We start from the raw sequence: 22317 nt of genomic DNA, 5'->3' as shown, positions 1-22317 counted from the left end.
AGCAGAAGTTATTAATGCAGTAAGGAAGTGGACTGAGTGGGTTAAAAACAGGCAACAAATATCCGGTATTCAGGGGCGGTTGAATACTTTCTTTTGAGTTTCTGTATAAAAGGTCCCACAGCTCACAGTTTCAACTAAAAATTAACAAGTTCCAATAAAGTGAGGGGAACATTTACTTTTTCACATTTTTTGGTCATTGAATAACTGTTTCTGACTCAATTGTATATTGTTTTAGATGACTGGCAATTACGCCTGAGCTATACGGTACAGCGGGTATGCCTTGGCATGAAAGCCAAAAGCTTTTACTGCTGAGCCATATTGCTCTTGTCAAAGAATGTAGCAATCAGTCACCTGTCATTTTAAAGTGAGATTTTCAAATCCATGTAAAATGATGAGAATGAATGTCAGACCTGCCAATCAGACGGTTTCATCAGACCAGCTGCTTTTCTGAGATGCTCATTAAAAACTCTTCATTAAGATCTCAAAGATCAATAAAAAGAGAACTTTCATTGACGCCACCATCAATATAGAAGATCAGGCTCCTTCCCCTGACTGCTACGGGTCAGCAGAAAATCTTCACTGATGTACTCTGAAGACTAAACAGAAAAAGTACAGCATTTCTGCGTGGTTTATTTCCGGTTTTCCCTTAATATATGTTTAACCAATGAAATGCACCCCAGTAATTAACACACAATTATGATCTCCAGATGTTTTCATGCAGATACCCTTGCATGGGAGAAAGTTCATCCCAAAGGTCTTTCTACCCACCACACTGTAGTCTCAATTAGGGGCACATTTATAAAAAAAAATTGGTTTGGTAAATCTATTTAATAAGTTAAAAAATAATACATTTAAATGGGCAGCGAGTGTATTCTTTATTAATTTGGTTGAAAAAAATAGCCCCAAACTGTCATTGCTAGTATTTTAAGTGGCTTCAGAGCTTGTCCATTTAGTTCCACTTACTGCTGTTTCAAGTTTCACCCCAGCACAAAGGTGCGTTTTAAATTTATTTGACTTGCAAACACATATTTTACTTACTCAGTGGCACGCGTGCACATTCTCTCTCTCTCTCTCTCTCTCACACACACACAAATCAGCTTCCACCCTGTGAGAAAGCCCTGATGCTCCTCTCTTCATCTCTCCAATCTGCTGGAGTGGCACTGCTGTTTGAGCACCACACACATTCACATCAACCCTTTCAACAGGAAATGACTGCGTGGGAGGACGAGAGGGGGCGGATTATGCAAAAAAACAATGCTAGAGCAACAAAAAATATACGAATAATAAAGAGATACTGCGGACAGATAACAGCACCACCGCAGAGAAATCTACCTCACACACACAAAGGGTTATAAAATAAAGATTTAAGAAACACATATAGATTTAAAGCTTGCATCTCAAGTGAAGCTCATATTTAAAAAATGGTGAAGGAAACTAGTAAGTGAAACATACATCTGTCTTGTAGACAGATGAATATGTAGAATTATTATTAAATCTGTCACATGCAGTACATGGCAAGTAAAAAAAAATCCCTTAGGCATGAAACTGCATTAAAATGAAGAGGATTTAGAGGATTAGGGTGGAGTAGCGGGCCAATTCACAACTCTTTCACCTACGAATCATGTCACAAGTGTGTCTCAACTTCTACCCCAGTGGACAAAACCTGCACAGTGTCCTAAAAGGGAATGACAGGTGCTCAGGTCAGGACTGAAATGTGCTTACAGAGCTATGAGGGAGAAGAGGTTTAGGTTTAACCCTACCATTACAGTAAATTCTATTAAAAGGTGTATTTTAGTCACAGCTAAACACACCGGTACAACTGACCTGAACTATGCTTTCAGTGCAGTAAGAAAGAAGGGAGTTCTTAATCTTGATTTTCAAGACCATCTGGAACGTAACAGGCTCAAACACTTCACAATAGGTGTTTCTTTAATCTGTACAAGTCTTTATAAAGCACAGAGATTTGGCTCAGGTCTCTAAGGATGCCTGCCAGGGATTTTAGAGATCAGTCAGCATCACCTCTACAGAGGCTTAAAGAAGACTTGTGGAACAACAACCACAAATAATGCAGCAAGCTTCTTGGCACGGCAAAAGCAAGTGCCGTGCTGTGACAAGGTGGTTTTAAATAGGATTCGGAAAGCAATATTCATTAGGCGGAGATATAAGACAGCTTCATTAGTGGGGCAGCCTGGCCCAGTTATTGTTAGATCCTGTGCAGGTTTTATTTTAAAAATATCTAAATAGTCTTGGTTAATCTGTTGTCAATACAGTACTTGTTTGGCTAACCGTGTTCCACACACACCCACCCAAAATGGGTTAAATTTGTGTGTGGTTTACTCCAGAGCGAGATGTGCTTTTCTTTGACAGTGGCTTCCTTGGAATTTTCTATTTTTGTACCTGCCCTTTATTGCTCATTGTATACCAAATTCTATAGTTCAAATAGTACCTCCAGCATTATTTATTTTTACATGATTAATGTTCCTGTGTTTCCTGAAGGTTTGTGATAAGCTTGCCCGTGAAAATATTATCCATTATTTTGAAAAAAAAAGAAACTTGAAAAAGGTTCCAATTGTTTTTCTGACAATGTAAGTACAAATGATAAACTGTATTTACACTTTTCTTACTGTAATGTCATGCTGTGATTGTTTGCCAAGCGATTCTGAAAGTAATTTACTACTGTACCACTATATTCAGTTTATTAAAAAAAAAAAAGGAACACTGATGTTCTGAACAAGCTGAATGATACTAATTTAACCTCAAATGATTTCCATTTATTACCATGGTGCTTTGCAGTTCAATAACATTTCTGCATTCCCATAATTGCACTTCAAAATATTAAATATCAGCTTCACTATAAAACATCATTAATGTAAAAACTGCTCTGAACTTATTATCTCCTGTTATGTTTATCATTGTAGCTGAGATCGGCAGAGCCTCCTCACATTGCAAGTGCATTACACGCTGCGTTACTGCTAAGAATACAGCCTAATGAGTTTTAGCAGTACATTAACACTACAACCTGCCAGTTCTCACAGACAGAAATGCACAAACATGGCAAATTTGAAGGCATATTTTTAATATGTGTTTGCTAAAGGCAGGATACTGACAGCTAGGCCAAAATATTTCCCAACCTTTTAAATGGTTTAAAATGTAGACAATACTCACTTTCACAGTGGTGCAGTTGCTATTAGACATGGCTTAAAAGCTAGCAAGTTAAAATCCAAATGATGTGTCACTTTAAAGCTAAAATGGCCTCATATAGTAAACAGCCAATGTATCCCATAACACCCTTGGTTTTGTGTGGGGCCAGACCAGACAAACCAAGCTGCTAACGGAGACCACAGTGCAATAAACACGGTGCGGTTAGTTCACACTATTTGAAATTGGTGAATCGTTTAGACCAGATTGAATGAATGGGATCGCTCTCCTGTAGGATGCACAGTATAGGCAAGCAACTGAGCCACTAAAGAACCCGGCTGTCCTTGTCATAGCCAATATAAGTAAATGTCTCTGTTGTTCCTGCAGGAAACAATCTTTTATCCTGGCTGTTGTAGTCATGCTCCCCATTACAGCTGACTAATCAAATAATTAAAACTGCATGCTTTTATTGATTTATGTATTATTGTATACTAGTAATTAGTAATTAGAATGAATGGAATTATAGACAAACTAGGATCTGCACAGAAATGGGCCAACTGTTTAGCTGTATAAAGAGAGACAGAGAGAGTGTGCGATTATAAAAACCTTACCTTTACTGTTGGTTTCTTGGTGGAAAACCCTCTGTACCATCCTGCAAGTGAAAAAAAAGCATGTTTTAATTCAGTAATATTAGAACAGCGATTTAATAAGAGTAATCTAAATGGCCAACCATTAGCTGGCCACACTGAACTGTATCAAGAAAATAAAAAAATAAAAAAAACAAGGCATGGTAAAAATTGGACATTTTTACAAATTCTACATCAGTTTGACAAAGCATTGATGTCACTTGCTTCACATACATCATTTTCTGATTTAACTTTAAGAGCTCCTAAATGCAGAATTTGTTTCTTGATGGTCATGCAACATATGCACTGTGAATCTGTAAATGCGAAGTAAATGCTCTCTGCTGTTGTCCCATCTTACTTGGGCATTACCAGCAAAATTCATATTTTCTAGATGAAAAAAAAAGAATTATGATCTTCCTTAAATTTCCTGCAGAAATGTGAAAACAGTTTTCCTTCTGGAGTATGCACTACACTACAGCTTTTACACTGCTTCAATAGCTTTTATAGTCCGTCAGTGATGCCCATGAAACAAGGATTCCTATGATCCGATCCGATTATGTCTTTGCTGGTCTAGGTTGCATTGTTTAATATCTTCCTTTGTGTTGCTGTCTTTGTACAGTTCTCTGATTTATTGTTTAGACTGTGTCCCTGGAGACTTGATAACTTTTACAAAAATATATATTTGAAGTTCAAACAAAATGTAGGTGCTGAAAAGAGACCAGGTTTTTAAACATTAATGGCCTGGTTTTTGAAGCAAGTGAAGTTATAGCTGCTATTAGAAAGTACCAAATCACTATTTTTTTTTTTTTTTAAGAGCACTTATTGCCAGCACTTCATAAAATGGCAAAAAAATATTTTTAACAGCTGCTAAAGGATTGCAAAATCCACCTCTAAAGTTACACTTCTAAAGTATAGGTTGTCACAATGTGGTCTTGTCTACTGAATATAACAGTGCCGGATCTAAATACCGTTATTAAAATCCTGAAAACAGGACTATCCTTGGGAGTTTTACACACTGAAATACACTAAAACGACTCACATGCTTCATTATGTTTGATTTTAAAGTAGAGCTGCCGATTTTTAGATCAAATGAATATGGTGCATAATAACAGTATGCTCTGAATGTTAATGAATTCTATAAAAATCAATTATATTTATTAATATTTGTAGGTTGTTTATTAACACTACCGGTGCCCATATCAAATTTGTATTTTCTGATTATGTGACAAACAATTGGAATTTAAAAAAAAATCTCCCTTCAACATGTACATTTGTATTTGGAGGGCGACTGGGGAGGGCAGGCACATGGATAAGTTAACATAAAGTGCATCTTCTGTCTTCTCTGAGCTCAGGCACTCCAAGTGTTAAAGACAGAAAATCCACAGCTACTTCAAACTAATAGACAAACCTAATTTTGATTTTCAAAATTCAATATGATATTCCCCCCTGGCCGTCTCAAGCGCAGTTAATGTAACATTACCGGATTTCAGTGTCACTTCATGGACCTTTTAACAAGAAATACATTCAGAAATAACTGTAACACACTCCTGGCTGTCCTGCAACTAAAGGTTGCGTTTACCTGAACACCATCAAAATGAACTGGAACAAAAAGTGTGACATGTGAATCAAGGAGAGATTACAAGAAAGGCTGTATTGCATAATTGGGATTCTTCATTTAACATCCATGAGATGTTAATGCAATGGGCTGTAAGCAAAGATGGTGAATGTATACTTAGAACAACAAACCTACTATTGTTGATTTCCCCAATGCAGAACTTTAAGCACAAAGGTCTGTTTCAAAGAAGAATTGAATTAGATCACATTGTCCACTGTAAGTAACTCTCCCCGGAAACTGACTGTGGAGTAATACACATATTGACTAGAGTTAAGGCTTATTAGGGGGAACTGTTGCCCAGAGTGTTGAAAAAGGGACAGACAAGAATGCCCTGTAGGCTCACAAGAGGTTTCAACACAAGAACAATTTTCCACTACAAGGTGAAATCTGCAGAATGTGCATTTTATTAAACTTAAAAAAAAATTAGATTATTGTCGACTCTGGTCCGCCATTTTATTCGGTGTGGATTCAGAGGGCACTTTTGACAGCTCGACTGAAGACCGTTATATGGGCAAGTACTATTGTTGTGCATGTGATCCTGCATTAGCCAATCGGGACGTGAGTTTCAATCAAACAGTTTGAATGGAGTCTGGCTCTGTTAGCACAGTAGACAGCCTGTTAGTCTCTGAACCTGGATGAATCTGGACCCAGGAAGCTCTTGTATCTTTCCAGCTGTTCTTCACATAGCATTAGTTTCAATATTTATACAGAGGGAGCACAGAGGGGGACCCATCTTGACGTTCAGAAGCAGTTTTCACCTGTGGTCTGAGTCTGTGTGTAGAGTTGCTGACTTTGACCGCAAAGGTCTCCATGAGTTCATGTTACCATCATAATGTCAATATCACTTGGACAAGCCCAACCATCCTCCCCTGTGTGGTGTTATTAAACATTTTAATTCCTCACTGGCAATTTCTCTATATCCCCTTCGGTCACAATTTATTATTACATGTTTTACAAATTTTAAACAAACAGTTTGTGTGAACTGTATGGCGTTCAAGATGTTGCCCTTCCAAAACTTTGAAAAAACATATTTGCATTATAAAATAGATACGTAGATAGAAGATTTAACATGGTGCAATTATGCACGCAGTAACTGAAGGGGTTATTCAACACAAACATGTTATTTTAGCAAAAGCCCTGCAGGCAGGTTGGGTCACACAGAGACTGTCTCCACATGTCGGTGCTGAACTGAAGGCTTTTGACAGTGCAGGGTAGCAGAGTATTACAGATTCACTTTGCTGACCATGTCTTCATCTATGACAAAGTGATGCTGAGACAGCATTCAACTGATCTCTGTGCTGAACCCCAGAGAAAGACAAGAGAAAGTAAAAATGTGTGCGATATGAAAACAAACAGTAACCCAAACCTGTGTTAAGAACAAGTACACTTTCTTGTAGTATGGGCACCTTTCCAATGATGCAATAGTGGCTGCTAAGATGGGTGCTAAATTCATATTGTTGTCAGTAATTTCTGTTACAACTTACGTGCAAGACCGATTGAGTGATTGATCATTGTCAGAAACCGATATAACAAAATGACAACTCTCCTTGCCTTAACTTCACATTGTTGATTTAATGTATCTGGAACTCCCTGATATGTTTCTTAGGTCTCAGTATTGTCAGAAATATTGAGGCTCAGCCTGCATGCCTCCTTCTAGATGGTCCCTTGAGCGGCTGTTATGAGCAAGACTGACTGTATTTGATTTTAAATTCTCATTAATGCAGTACGCTCCTTCACATTACTTGCAGCATGTTTGAAAATAAAAAATAAATGAGCCGAAGGCTGATTCACAGTAGATGCTGTGCAGAAAAAGAATACATAATGAAAAAAGTATTAAATACAAAAATATAATGTATAAATTTATTTTTTTCCCCAGTACATTTCAAGCTTCCTGCCCAAATTAATGTCATCTAGCATACTGTATAAGGGTAATTGACAAAATCCCAGTACTTATCTTGTGTACAGATGTCATTCTGTGCATAAAACATGTGACAGAATATGACAGGACTTTTTATGTTTTATAATAGTCCCAGAGTACAATCTCCATTTTTTGACATGTAATAAGTTAATAGTCTTGTGTAGGGTGTCTCTTATTCTAACATAACTCACTTTGAACAGCTCAGCTGCTGACAGCCCTTACAATAATAACAAAAACCGTCCACACAATGTATTAGCTCATCAATCAGCTTGGCATTTTGACTTGTGAATGCTCTATAAAGCCATCAACAAACATGGATGTGACTTGCTGTTAACCAGATGAAAGTGCTTTGATTCTCCTGACAACAAACTTTTATTTTTATATTTTTATATATATATATATCTAGACACACACACACACACACACAAATGCACACATACTTACACACTGTGCAAAAGTCTTAGATGTTGCATTTTGATGCATTATGAGCATCAACAATGTACTCAAAGCCTCCACTAGTGTTTTCTACTAATATTACAACCTTGACTTGACTTGAAGGAAAAACACTGAGTGAAATCGCTCGCATCACTTGATTTTCAAGGTGTGGTAATCGAAGCATAATCAACAAGTACAGAGAAACTTCATCTGTAATTGACAAACCCAGGACTGGAAGATCCAAAAAGCTGTCTAACAAGGATGAGCAACACTTGAAGATAATATCCTTAAGGAATAGACAGAAGACAAGCGTTGAATTGACAACAGAACTGGCAGAAGGCACAGGTGTCGTTGTCCATCCATCAACAGTCCAAAGCACCTTTGACCATTGTTCCATATTCCAATTTCTATGTTCTTGTGCATATTTTAGTCTTTTAGTTCTGTTACCCTTTAAAAGAGGTATTCTTACTGCAACACATCCTTTAAGTCCTGATTTCAAGAGTGACCTTTGTACTGTTGATTTGATCGACAATGACACCTGTGCCTTCTGCCAGTTCTGTTGTCAATTCAACGCTTGTCTTCTTCCTATTCCTTAAGGATATTATCTTCAATGTTTCTCCTTCTTTATGCAAGTCAAGGTTTTTATAGTTTTAATGTATTCTGCAGATTCTTTTTAAACCTGCTGTCATCTTTTACGGAAACGTCTTGCTGAAGGCCCACCTCCAATCGAGGGCTTCTAGAACGTTATACGGTTCTGAGGTCTACTGAAGTCTTTTGATCTACTTTAAAACTAGTCTACAGAATTCAAATTCCATTATCAGAGTGGTCTTTATTGACCGGATTATATTCATTGCTTTATAAAAGAGGGGACATCACAGGCTGTATATTACAACTCAAAAGACAAAAAAAATCGTAATATTAACAGATTTCTTTTTTGTTCTATTTTACAGCATTACATGTGATCTGCCTTTCCTTTGGGGGAGTAAATTACAGGCACTGCTTTCTATCTATTCAAATCTAAATTTGCATATGCATCCCATGAAAATATGCCACCAACTGTAGTGTGAAATGCACCGTACTGTTATTGCTAAGCACTTTGGGTTTACCTTGGAATTTAAATACTCTGTAAAAAAAAAAAACAGCTTGATTTGATGTTGCTGCTATCCAAGAAACAAGTATTTTGTTTGGAGGAATGCCATGCTAAAGCGAACCAAACACTTTGAAGCATTTTTTTATAATGCTTGCAGTGCACACATAGTTGCTGATAATACGTTTATGTAATAGGATTATTTAATTCCATAATGTAATACCAACATTCTGAAACAAATTTATATTGGCAATTATTTATCAAGGATATAGATATTTGTCAATATTATATCAAAGAAAAATAAATATTATTTTATTAGCATGCAATACTAAAATGTTAGTCATTATCAGGGATTACAGGAGTCTGCTGCACAACAAATTGCGAATGAAAACTTCAGCTACACAATGGCTGGGAGATGGATGATAATAGTTAAAAAAAAAACACATTACATAATTTTTCAGATGGAACATGCCACCAGCATACCAAATTAGCACCAAGTCTGTTTTTGTTAATAAAAATACTAGTTTAAACTGCACTCTCTCATTTTGCTGGAAATTCTGTGTGTCCCTTCAATACACATTAAATGTGAGCTTTGAAGCAAATAATGGTATAGCTACACTATAAAAAAGCTGAAGCAGAACATCTCTTGTGGGCTGCTTTTGTGCAATGCATAAACACAGGGGGATTGTAAGGCAGCCAATGCTTCAAAAACAAATTCCTGGCCACATGAAAAAGACATACTCTCAGCTTCTCTTAAGAGCTGTAGGCATCCAGCCATGTGTGTATGTTTTAAGTATAGCCGTCTCAATTGTGTGTTTTGATTTCAAGCCCTTGTTTAGCAGTTACATTTTGAATGCTTTATCAATAGAGTAGTGTGGAGTGTTTCATCAGTGTCGGAATAACTAGATCTGTCCTTGAACAGTTCAAGAAAAAAACTAAGAGAATGGCTTTGTCCTGGAATATCTGCCCTTGTATACTATTGACTTGTACATTTTCAATAGCACTTTGTAGTGTTAATGCTGTATGCCATATTTTATTTCAAATGTTAGGATTAAAAACAGTCAATTGTTCAATGTCTACCGGGCTGCAATACACATTTTAAAATCCAAAATCTTTTAAATCCTGTGCGACTTTGTAAATTGAACTTTAATTTACCCTAGGGTTATATTTTAAATTATGGTGCAGCTAAAAGAACCAAATAACAAACAGGTTAAAAGATAAATGGTGTTTTTTTGCATTTCATTTTCCCCTACACTTCGAGGATCAACCACTTCAGGCTTCTCCCAGTACTGAATTCCTAATTCTCAGAGCTGAGTCACAAAATAATGCAGTCCATCATACACAATGTGCCCTGCGCCTCTGCTTCCACCACTTTCATATATACTAGACATATTATTGAATAAAAATAAGAACATCTTGGGTGGACCATGCATGTATATTTGAAAGCATGCAGTTCTTGTGAAATGAAGCACTATGTATGACAAACAAGATGGCCTAAAGGCTTCAAAGGATGGGTTCAGAGAGATCTATTACATCAAAAGCATAAGATGCTGGAAAAGCAATCGACACGGCATCACGTCATCAAACTGCTCCCCACCAGTGGAAGCCAGATAATCTTGACCTGAATACAGCATCACTTCTCTGCATGGCTAGATTGTTAATCAATCTCCAATTATTATACATACATATATATGCACTATATTTAATAACATGGTGTCACAAAGACGGCTGCAGTGGGTGACGTCAGACCAGAAACAGGAAGTAACACAGACAGACAAAGACATGGAGTTTTGGTGATCGCGTTCAGCATTTAATAATTAAACAGAACAGAAAATAAAAGGTTGGAACACAAAACAGGACACGGCACTTCATGCCAAAATAAAGAGACAAACAAAACTGACAGACACTAACAAACAGGGACGAACAAACACTTATTATTATTATTCTTGTTATTATTATTATTTTTACCTCCTCTCTCTCCCGTTCTTTCGCCCTGAACACCCAACCCCGAGTGAGTGAAAACATGCTGCTTTTATGCAGTTGTACCGGGACTCGATTGCTAGTCAATCATTCAATTGGAATCTCGGTACAACTGCACGTGAATTAATTAAAGTGCACTTTCCCGTGTTCACATACTAATACTTTAAATGCACGTGATGTGATGTGCCATCCTCGTGCCTAAATACAAATATACAATTTAAATACTCGTGCTGCACACACCCATTTATATCCTGTGTACCAACTACAATACACCAACATTAACACACGCAACATACAACATATAACACACAAATGCACACAGGGGCGGGGCACATTGCCACACATGGGTTGACTTTTTAGTACTGAGAAATAAAGGCTCATTTGATTTAGACATAAAATTATGCATTTTATTTAACTTAAACCTTAAGTTCACTCAAACCCTGGAACCATCTCAGAGCAGGTTTCACATGCGAAACTGCATCAGGCTCACAAGAAGAGGAAAAAACTGAAACCCTCAAATTGCTCAACTTGAAAGACTTGACATTGTGAGAGGATTCACTAATGTACAGATGTACACAGTCCACTCCAATTAGAATGTCTGTCGAGTTACGGGACCGCTGCCGGCCCAGACTCCCTTTTAAGTTTCTTATATATTTCATGTTCACGGCCTACAGGCAGCAGTAATGTCCAAGTTACGCTCGTCACCTCCGGTGACCTGAAGATACAATTTGCACTAAGAGACAGAGCTTTATTTACATAGTACAGTTAATTAAAAAAAGACCTTCTCTCCTTATGTGTTGAGATAATAAACTCAGAGGTCATGGAGCTTGCCCCAGAGACAATGCTTTGTCCTGCTCCTCTGAAATCATGATCGCATTCTATACAGGCTTATTCGTGTTTTCCTTCATTTTAGGAAACTATACTCAGTACCGCACAAAAAAACGCATCATTAATCCCTGTTCTCAAGGGGCAAATTAGGGTTTTCTGGTACAAACAAAATGCACTTATTTATAATCACCAACTGCTACATCTCACTAAATCTCACTATGTCATATTACAGGACCAAGAAAAACCTACTGAGTTGGAGATGATATTCATAACCGTCCATACCAAAGAGGTACTGCTCTCAGTTATGAATAGCTGACACTTTCCAGTAGTCATTTCTCCAAATTGTCAGAAAATTGAATTGCAAATATGGCAAATATAGCTAAATAAAATCTCTTAGGACGAAGAAAATAAGCAATTTAAAAGATACAAAAGGCTACTCCGTACATCCGTAGATTCTCACTATCAATACATTTTGCAAAAGAATGCAAGTCTAAGTAAGCGTTAACATTGAATCAAATTGGACGAGTAGTTATCTAGATACAGTACATACGGTATCCCTAGCAGGGTATAATATTGTGGCATAGTATTTAACCCCTGTGATACCCTGCCTGAAAAAATGAACCCATTTAAGACGCAGCCCAAATTTCTCATCCTCAATTTGAAGAAAAAAAAAATGCATTTACAAAGATACAACCTCAATTACACATATGGAGGCAGTTTGCGACCGCCTGCTATCACAGAGCATTACAGTTATGTGCTGCTTCTCATTATTACTCGGACCTGTTTTTCTCCCAATTTGTGAACTGTAGTATTGCTTGGCAATACGGGGGTCTGATCAGTATTTCCGATCTGTCCAAGCTGGTACTGTTTGTTAGAAACGCTGAAATTGTAAGAGCTTCTCTTTGAATTCCTCAGGAAGCTAATGACGCTTCTTTGCCTGTATGTCATGGATGAGTCAAGATTGGGCAGTAACGTTTTGGTTTGTCTTTTCTCGGCAGTAAGTCACGTTGCTGCTTGTGTATTCGGGCAGGGATGTCTTTTGTTGGCAATTTTAATACACGCATCACTACTGTACTGGAATTTAAGATGCAGGCTAGTTTTGAGAAGCGAAAAATGGTTCAAAAACTGCGTCTTAAATTCAAAGGAATACAGTAATTTGGTTGGTTGGTTCCAGGAGTAAAAGTAATGGAAAAATAAATAAATCAATGCGAATGACATATTATTGAATTTAATATTAAAAGTAGCAGTATTTAATCTATTAAAAACAACATACTAGTGCATGTTTGAAAGCATTGGTACTTCTCTGTTAAATAAAATAATGAAGGGCCTGGTTGAAGCAAGTTAGTACCACTGATTTAGAACGATCGAGCATGGCACACAGGCCTGTTAGATTAATAGACTGGATCATTTCTCTAACATATAAATGGTTTCAGGAGACACTGGGCACAGTATAAATAATGAACTCAAAGTCAAGCTTCCATAGTTGTTCTGAAAAACAAATGTCTTTATCATTCAATAATTCAATAAATCTTTGAAATAAAAAGAAGCTATCATAGTAAGCACGTCACAAGCCATCGAAGACAAGCAAGTGGTTTAAATGGGGTACTGTCTGTATTCTATTAGTTAGCAAGAAGGTGGTGACTGTTTTTCTTTACTTTTTTCTCTCATTTCCAATTTGGTCACTGGTTGACTGAGGTTAAGTCTCTGTGGTCCGTACCACATCACACAGCCTGGATTACATCTCTAAACCTACACAACATAGGAATGGCAATATAATATTATGGAAGTAATAACTTAACTCTAGTCTGGACACGTAACTGTAAAGATACTTTTGTCACATTATACTGTTTGAATTATTACAGACTATTCTTTGCATTCATGTAGCATTCATGGAGTGGGTATGAACCGGCATAATGTGGTTCCTGGGAGATGCAAGGGTGATCTCACAGTCATTATCTCAAGCTGCCGGTGATTGCTTATCCTGAAGTGATTAACATATCTTCAGTGACACATACCACCTTTGATTGTGTTGTCTCCAATCAGCATATTGCCAGACATGTCTCCTCTCTCATGGTCATTGTTGGCCACCACACAATGGTGCCACTCTTATTTCAAAGGGTCAGTATTTTTCTCAAGCAAGACATTCACAAAATAAATATATTTGTACCGGAATGTATCTGTATGCCTGACTCCCAACCAACATTCAAGTCCTAGAAAGAGCATGCTGCTCTTCAGTAATAGTAACTTGCAGTTCGTTAGACTCTCTCTCACTCGCTCACACTCAATGTTTTTCCATCGATAGAGTCCTGTAGGATCTGACCTCCAGTATTGTCTGTTCAAGATTTGTGCCAGCAGCTTGCATGTGATTACATTCTGTACTGTTTGTTCCGGATTTAAACGGTTTTGATTGAAGATTATCTGAAGACTGGATTATTATTTTTAAGAAATAAACAAACTTTACATAACCAATGATGAATTTGCCAAAGTGCTTACAATACGTTTCGTTATTGAAATAAATTTGCACAAAAATGGATGGATTCCACTTTACAACTGACCGTGTTCGTATTTGTGACTGGTAAATGAACTAATTCTTATCAATGAAAAATAGTGTGTAGACTTTTGTGTCAGCTTAGCGCTTAAACACATTTTGTAACATATTTATAGATAAGCAAATCATGTTGCTCACTTCTTTTCAATAATAATTCAGGGTTTTTTTTTCATTCATTGGTCAGTGCTCTCCCTTCTCCTTTGAAAAGACCACTCTTAAGACCATTTGATGGATGTTACTATATGTAATATGAATTTCTTACTTCACTATATACAGTACACTTTTTCAATAGTTTCTGCATATCAGTATAAGTAATTTGCACAATATAAATTATGGAAGTTGTAAAATACCGATTTTGGAAAAGTGCAAGCAGGCCTGTGCATGACGAATATTAGAATCGATATCAAAACCACTTCTAATTGGATCCTTTTGACTCTCAGCTTAGTCACTGGACAATAGCACACAGCACAAAAACAGAACACAATTGAGAACATGCAGTAAGAAAGCCTGCTCCCCCAACACTTTTGAGATCTATGCTTCCTGCCAACTTGCTGCTGGTGAATGCAACAAAGCACACAGTAGTAAGAGCACAGAAACCAGAGGGAACGTGTCTCCAAGCGGGAATTCGCCCACTGAGGCCTGACTTTAATACATTATTTCCCTAAAGGCAGCTTCAATTGGTAATTGCTTTGTGTATACTTCCGCATATGCCCCTCTAAAACCTTAGTCTTTCTTGGATATTATACTATAATGATAATAATAATATAACAATCACAATAATAACTATAATAATATAAACTGGCTGATTTAAACCTGGTTCCACATTTTAAACAGCCTGCAATTACTGTAACTGTATATGTTCCTTATTTCTTTACTGTTCCAAATGTAAAATACTATACTTGTTATATAACATAGCACCCCTCAGCTACTGTACTGTACATCCTGTAAACTTACCTGTGTGTTTGTCTGCCTAACAGTGACTCTGTTATTAAATCATTATAATTTATATAAGGCACGTCATTTACAAATTTCAACTGTTTCAACATCATTTCCATTCATTACAGTTGTTATATAAACACAATACTCTCTGAATGCACATGGAGTGCTGTGTTTATTTCATTAGGCTGTCCTCATTCAACCACAGCGTTCCACGATTATCCTCTATAGTTTTCTCATTCATACTGTATTAGAAATAACACATCATTGCATCATCCATTTTTAATAGAGACATGGGAATTCAGTTGACTTTAAACCACCATGTATTATTCTCTTATAAACAGAAAAGACTCTGATCTAATATCCTATACTATTTTATTTGTTAGCGAAATGAATTATTAATAAATGGTTTCATTTTTTTTCTTCCAGTTATTAAAAAACGTACCTTCACATTTTTCCAGGATCTGCACGGTTTCTCCGATCTCCAGAGACAAACCTTGCGCCACTGATCCACGGAAACTGCAGATCACTGTGAAAGGAAATCAAACAGAAGGAGATTTAAAAGAAACTCAGTGTGTGCTACTGATTTCCAACAAAGGTCACATTTCTAACACTTCTACTGTCTGCATTTTTGGGTGATTTTCCCCATCTCAAGTGAATTTTTCAACTGAAATCAGTGACATGCCAGTACCCTCATTGTCTGCACCAATTAATTAAGGACTACAGCAGTGTTCTTCAGTCTGGCCCATAGGATGTCAGCTGCAGTGCTGCCAACTGGGCATTTTTTCCCCCAAAACATGGCTGTGTTAAATTACGTTTTGCGGGGAAATCACTTTAATTTATGGGGTTTTAACATGAAACAACTAAATAGGCTTTTAAATCGTCCAAGTCTTTACTTTCTCATTGAACGCAGATTATTATTTTTTAAATTACAGATTAATCACTTACTAAAATGTTGCACCCTTGTTTGCATGCAGTTTCTTCATTCTGCATGCACCAAAACACTTACATTAAACCAATTTCACATGTCCCCTAACAAGCGATATTTCTTGACAACACGTCATAATACAGGAACAAATGCATTGTATCTGGCAATAACACTTCTCCTTCTTTGTTTTACAACACTTTGTATGTAAGCTACCTTCAATCAATAAACTTTTGTTTAGTCACACACTCGGTATGCACATTCACGTCAGTACACTCCATAACCTAACGTTGAATATTTTTTTTTACAGTTTACATTATTATTATTTGACTTCTTCGAATAAAGACTCCTCTCCTGTAGCTTCTATCTTTCCTTAAGGTTGCCGTTTAAATGCTTGCTGTTCACCCTGGTCCTCTTCTGACACTGAATTATTTGAATGTATTTACCCCCCCCCCAAATATTTGACTTGCTAAAAGCAGGTCCTTCATAGTAAACAAAACCTCATTGTATGTAAAGACAATGCTGAATGAACTGCAAGCCAATTTTTAAACCACAGATTGCATTAAAATCACACACATACATTTAGGCAGAACTGCCTAATGCCCAATTATTCAAAATGTGATACATATTTTCCCTTTGTGTAATGTCTGGTTGCAAACAGGGTAGTAAACTACAGATGGACCCAATGAGCTGTACAGAGCGGTTTCATGGTGCAGATGGTCACATGGACTAAAAGTGCCTTAACTGGAAAATAGTCTATTAAAAAGGTTAATTATATACAGAGATTCATCAGAGTGGTCCTTAAAGACAGATGTTATTTCTACTGTGGGCGTTTGTTCCTAAACCTCATAGTCTGTAATCTGTAGTAATTCCCTGTGTTAAGTCTTCTTGTCTAAATATAATACATGCCTTTTGGACTTTCTGCAGCTTTTGTCATAACTGGATAGGCAATTGGAGCATCCCTATCGCCAGAAATATGTATCTTCCATGGGGATAAGTAATAAGTAATTAACACAGTAAGTTAATTTACAATTGGGATGGGGTTCCCCCAACTACAATGGAACTGGAGAATAAGCACTTTTAAAACAATGGTTCCAATGCTGAAAATGGGACTACGGTAAATAAATACTTACAATCTGCTTGAAATAAATGATAATAATAATAATAATTATAAATATACAAAATTATAATCACTAAGCTTGTGAGGCAACTGCCAGGCACTCATAATAAATTATATGGTGGATAAAAATAAATAAATAAATAAAGGTTTAAATCAACTCCTAAGCTTTATTAATTCAAATCCAGCCCAAGACGATTAGTAATGTGTGACTGGATAAAGCACAGCTTGGCACTCTGTTTATTTTTAAACTGATCCAGGACTCCATTTTCTCCTATCCAGATTTGATGATCTGGAAAAGTTTGTGCTGTATCCAGGCAACCAGGTTGCCACTGCGGAACATACAAAGCCTTAAGCTAGCGGACCCTCAAACAATATTCCATCACCTTGCTGCTAGTAAACATTTCAGGTTTAAAGCTGCAATTTTCTCTTGCTTTTACATGCCCCTTAGTGCAAACGTTCCATCTCTGGACTGCATATTCAAAAATCTTCAGAACAGAGACTGAATTATTAGTACTGTATCTACAAATTTTAAACTGCACATAAGCACCCGCTTTCAAACTTCCTGACAGAAGCATAGTTATTGTGTTTACAGCGTTTCTTATCACATCACGGTTGGCTAGAGATTGCTAATGTTGTGATGAGCAGAGATTCACCCAGATACACTCTATTATCTGCTGTGAGGAAGCAGAACTTTGTGAAGGCTGTATGCCCAGCTACGTAGTCTTCATTTTAAGACTATTTGCAGAGACGTGCATGAAATAAAAATGTCTTAATGCCATTTTCAGATCAGGTTGCACCACATACCTGTTGGTAAATGGTACACAGCATACAAACTTCTCTTATATGCACCTTTTACTTAAATAAATGTGTCTATTTGTGGGTCTGGACAATTTCTATCTTTCATTTTCTGTGACAGGGACACATTTAAGTTGCCCTGATATGTCTCAATTGGATTAAGAGTTTTGTTTTTTTTTTGTTAGTTTTATGGCTACTATGGTTTTTACAAATCTATAAAACTAATAGAAAAATGACAAACTGTAAAGAGTGTGATAATGAGGTAAGCCAAGACCGTGGTATAAACTGATGCGGTCCCCCCTTGGGGCAGGAAGAAACGGTCCCTGTAAAAACATAACATTTTAATTAGGACAAAGCCTTGTCAAATTTGCATTTGCTTTTAGGCTTGCCAACACGATACAGCCAAGGTGTGTTCTATCGTTATCACTCAAAACAAAGCTTCAAAAAGTATCCCTGGATGTTATAACCACAGCCATATGTTCTTCCGTTAATGAAAGTAAAGAAACAATTTAATTAATAGACGTCTCGGGCAATGGTAGTGTGTTGAAACCGTGCAACTCTAATGTTTTCACGAAGGATTTTGCCCTCTCCAAGGGGCACAGTAAGTTACTGAGTCCACAAGAGAGGTTATTTAAAAGTAAAAGTCATACTGGGAAGACAGTTAAAGGTTTTATAAAAAAAGGTTTTAAAAAGATTGTATGAAGACAAGAACGGAATTTGGGGAAAACAGCTGACATGAATAATACATTAAAACTGATAACAGCAAAAGATAAATTATACTGCAAGATGCATGCAATATGCTGGTGTAACAGGAAAGAGTTTTCAGCTCCAGACAGGTAGCCTACTTATTCTGATCTTAAATCAGACTGACTTACTGCAAGGCTGTTTCACAGACCCTGATAAGCACTATTTTTGGACTGTATTATCCTAAATAACATTAGGTAGTCTAGATTAGTGCTAACTGGGGTCTGTGAAACCAGCCTTTCGAGTTAAAATCTGAAGTAAGGCAAATAAGTCAAACTGTCAAAAGGTCGGAATTGACAAATAGCCATGGCCATGTCCACCAAAGCTCACCCATCTAGAAATACTACATTTTCTCCCGGAAAAGGCTTTCAATAAATTAATGTGTATATCAACATCCTCTTGAATTCATCTTCATAAATTACACATTTGTTTATTCTGTTGGGTATAGTGTAATGTTGGAGCAAATATTTGAATGTCGTATATGTACCAAAAAACAAATGCCTGAATGACATATGAATGCAATAACCTTGATTTTACTGTACAGAAGAGCATTTATCTGCTTTGTTTAAAAGTGATATTATTATTATTATTATTATTATTATTATTATTATTATTAGCACAGAATATTTGGCAAACCACATTCTGGTACTGTGTGCTAAAAAAAGATCATAAGTAATATACCAGTGGCACTGTACCCTGTATACAATCCTAATAGAAGTGAATATAATTATCAGCTACTGTAGGGTTGTAGCATTGTGTTTGTGTAATGTGATGTGCTTTTCTATAAAGTGTAAAATAGTCAATTCAGTTTACCATGCTGCTGTATGATTCTCGTCTACTGATTGGACAGAGCTACTTCAAGCAATGAGAATGGGGTTTGCTTTTCCCCCCAAATGTCTTTATGATGGCAGCAATTCCTAAAACCAATTTTAAAATATTATTATATAAATCAGCTTTTACTTCATTCGGGCAATCAGACAAATCACTCTTAATACTGCAAGGAAATTGATTTGTCACTATTCATTCTGTGTGGCATTTATATGAATCAAACTCCCTCTGTTTTGGCACTAGAGGGCACTGTATTTAAGTCTCAGAAATTGAGGGGTTTTTTTTTCATCCCAAGACTACAGCATGCTTGACAACTTGTTTTCCTTAAAACACGTTCCCTTAGTTTTGGGTGGCAGCTCAAGGGTGTAATACAAATACACAATTGTGACAAAATGCATTCAAAATGTGTGTGGTTTTAGAGCTTTAGTCCTGAACTCACACCTGCAATCTTCATTGCCCTTTGAAATCACTCTGTTTAAACTAATTCTAAGTGAACACACATTTTAAGGGCTTCTTGCTTTCATACATGACTTTGCCTTCAGTAAATACCAGTATACAGAGCTACCTGTATCCCCGAGGTGTTTATTCCACTTCATCAGGTTACATGTGTAAAATGCAGTATGCTCTGCAAGAAATGTGATCCTACGGGGCATCTCTTTAATTGACTGCTCTACATCAAATCAGAGTCAGTTTCATTAAACCAGGTTTTCAGGTTTCATTTACATTTCATGTGCTTCCAATTGAAGTGGTAAAACAACACTTTTTTATAAACTGTCATGGGAGAATTTAACCAAATAGTACTCCAGTCAATCTCTCTGGCTGTCAGAAAGTTTTATATTCATGCAATCATGGGTTCTAACTCATGGTAAGATATTACGGTTTTGCAATGCGCAATGACTTACACACCACAGTTAACCTGGAGGGGGGCAAATGACATACAAAGGAAATTAGTTTCTTAAAGCCTCACTCTCCTGGGAGTGACCAAATGAAATAGAACCTCTAATGGATGTATCGATACTAAACAGACAAAGAGTGGGAATTTTGAATAAAACATATTTCAATGCTCACACACTAGAAATTGGACTACTACTTCACGATATGAAGGAATAAGCTGTTCTGCAAGGGGTGTATTCTTACTATCATGTCCACAGAGTATCCTTGAGAAAAGTCAGTGCACAGCTCCAACCAGGTTTTTTTTGTTTTGGTTTTTTTTAAGGGGGGGGGGGGGTGGGGGGGCAGTCAGTGCATATCGTTTTGTATGTAATGGTTTGGCAAGTCATTAATGTTAGGAACAGTCTGTTATTACCCTTCCTAAAGAGATGCTGAAATTCTCGAGTTCTTGGATGGCTGCTACTGAACCGTCTATAATTACTGGTGCTGACAGCCTGACTGATGCAAGCAGCTGAGCAGGCTTAAGGAAGGAAGTGAAGCAATTCCTCCCCACCTTTACTATAGCTAGCCAAATAAATCACTGATGCCATCGTCCTCGCCCTCAGAATACAGTCGTTCACATTATGCTCTGTCCCTCCCTTTCTCTCTCAGCTCATCATAGGGTCTATGTGAATAAATTGCATAGGTTCGGGAAGAGTTTGTTTGTTCCCCTAACAGGTTGATTTTAGCCTACAACAGAAAGATAATAAAAAAGCATGTCACTATCCCCAAAATATGTCTACTTGACTTAGTTTTAGAATATTAAGCTTGTGTAACCCTTTTAGTATTTACAGCACTCCTCTCATTCACAAATGTTGCGTGGTTAATCCAATATACTGTACCACATTTTCACAGCAGTGTTATGACAAAGGGACACAGATTGCTCCCAGTTTGCTGCTTCCTGTCAACACAGTGTTCACAGGAGTTGTCTTCTACCCAGCAAAGCCTATGATAAGAATTATGATAACCTAGGAGCATCTTGTAGTGGACAAACCTCATGCTGAAAAGCATCACCGAAACTGGCACTATGGTGCACCTCATTTGACAGATCAGATAAGCTGAAATAACAGGGGAACGCAGACAATGAGTCTGCAGGGCTGAATTAGCAGATACTGCTGCAGGGAAGATACAAAAAAAAATCAAGTTCATCTTTAGACAGGCATACAGAGCTCAGGTTTGGAGGCTAAAAATATTTGACATCAAAATATTGCCCAGGATGTATTGGTGAAACCCCCCCCCCCCCCCCCCCAAAAAAAAACACATTTCTATTTCTTTAGTTTCCACTAAGTGGTTATTGTTTCTCACTGGATACCACACACAGATTTGAAATAGAGCTTCAATATATACATTCATTGATCTCTGCGTGCTACATTCTTTCATATATATATATATATATATATATATATATATATATATATATATATATATATATATATTCTGAAATGAGGATTTTGAGTTATTCCATCTAGCTTCTTGTGATAAGGTCTTATGTATATTACCAGGGATCAAGGACTGCCAGTTAGATTTTAAACCCATTTAAATAACAGGTCTTAATCTATTAAAGCAGAAACACAAACCAGGAAACCCATACCAACAGAACGTCTAGTACTGGCCAATGCTCCTTAATATGCAAATAATTTTAAATGCCTAAAGAATTTAACATGGGCAACATCTGGTATAATTATATTATCGTACATTGGTGCAGCATTTACTGTGGAGAATCCTATGTGTTAGCTTGTGCAGTTCTCAAAGCCCATAGAACTGGGCCATGAAAACTTTTCATGTTGTGACTATATATACAGTATATATATACACACACACACACACACACATTATAGACTGTAGCAACTAATGTACTGCCATC

General features: G+C 36.9%; 1 protein-coding gene across 19 annotated transcripts in view; it reads right to left on the bottom strand.

The window, feature by feature from the left end:
- LOC117414003 (dedicator of cytokinesis protein 3-like) overlaps positions 1 to 22317 on the bottom strand; it is a 207410-nt gene that overhangs the window by 148964 nt on the left and 36129 nt on the right. For all 19 annotated transcript variants that reach the window (XM_058999506.1, XM_058999507.1, XM_058999513.1 and 16 more), the window contains exons 2-3: positions 15557 to 15640; positions 3750 to 3790 (exon numbers count right to left, since the gene is read on the bottom strand). In XM_058999506.1, the coding sequence (XP_058855489.1) occupies positions 3750 to 3790; positions 15557 to 15640 (125 nt within the window). The remainder of the gene's footprint in view (positions 1 to 3749; positions 3791 to 15556; positions 15641 to 22317) is intronic.

This window comes from Acipenser ruthenus, chromosome 25 (assembly GCF_902713425.1).
Source record: "Acipenser ruthenus chromosome 25, fAciRut3.2 maternal haplotype, whole genome shotgun sequence".
Taxonomy (NCBI): Eukaryota; Metazoa; Chordata; class Actinopteri; order Acipenseriformes; family Acipenseridae; genus Acipenser; species Acipenser ruthenus.
Note: the sequence above shows the minus strand (reverse complement) of the source record. Positions and strands in the feature narration are given on the sequence as shown.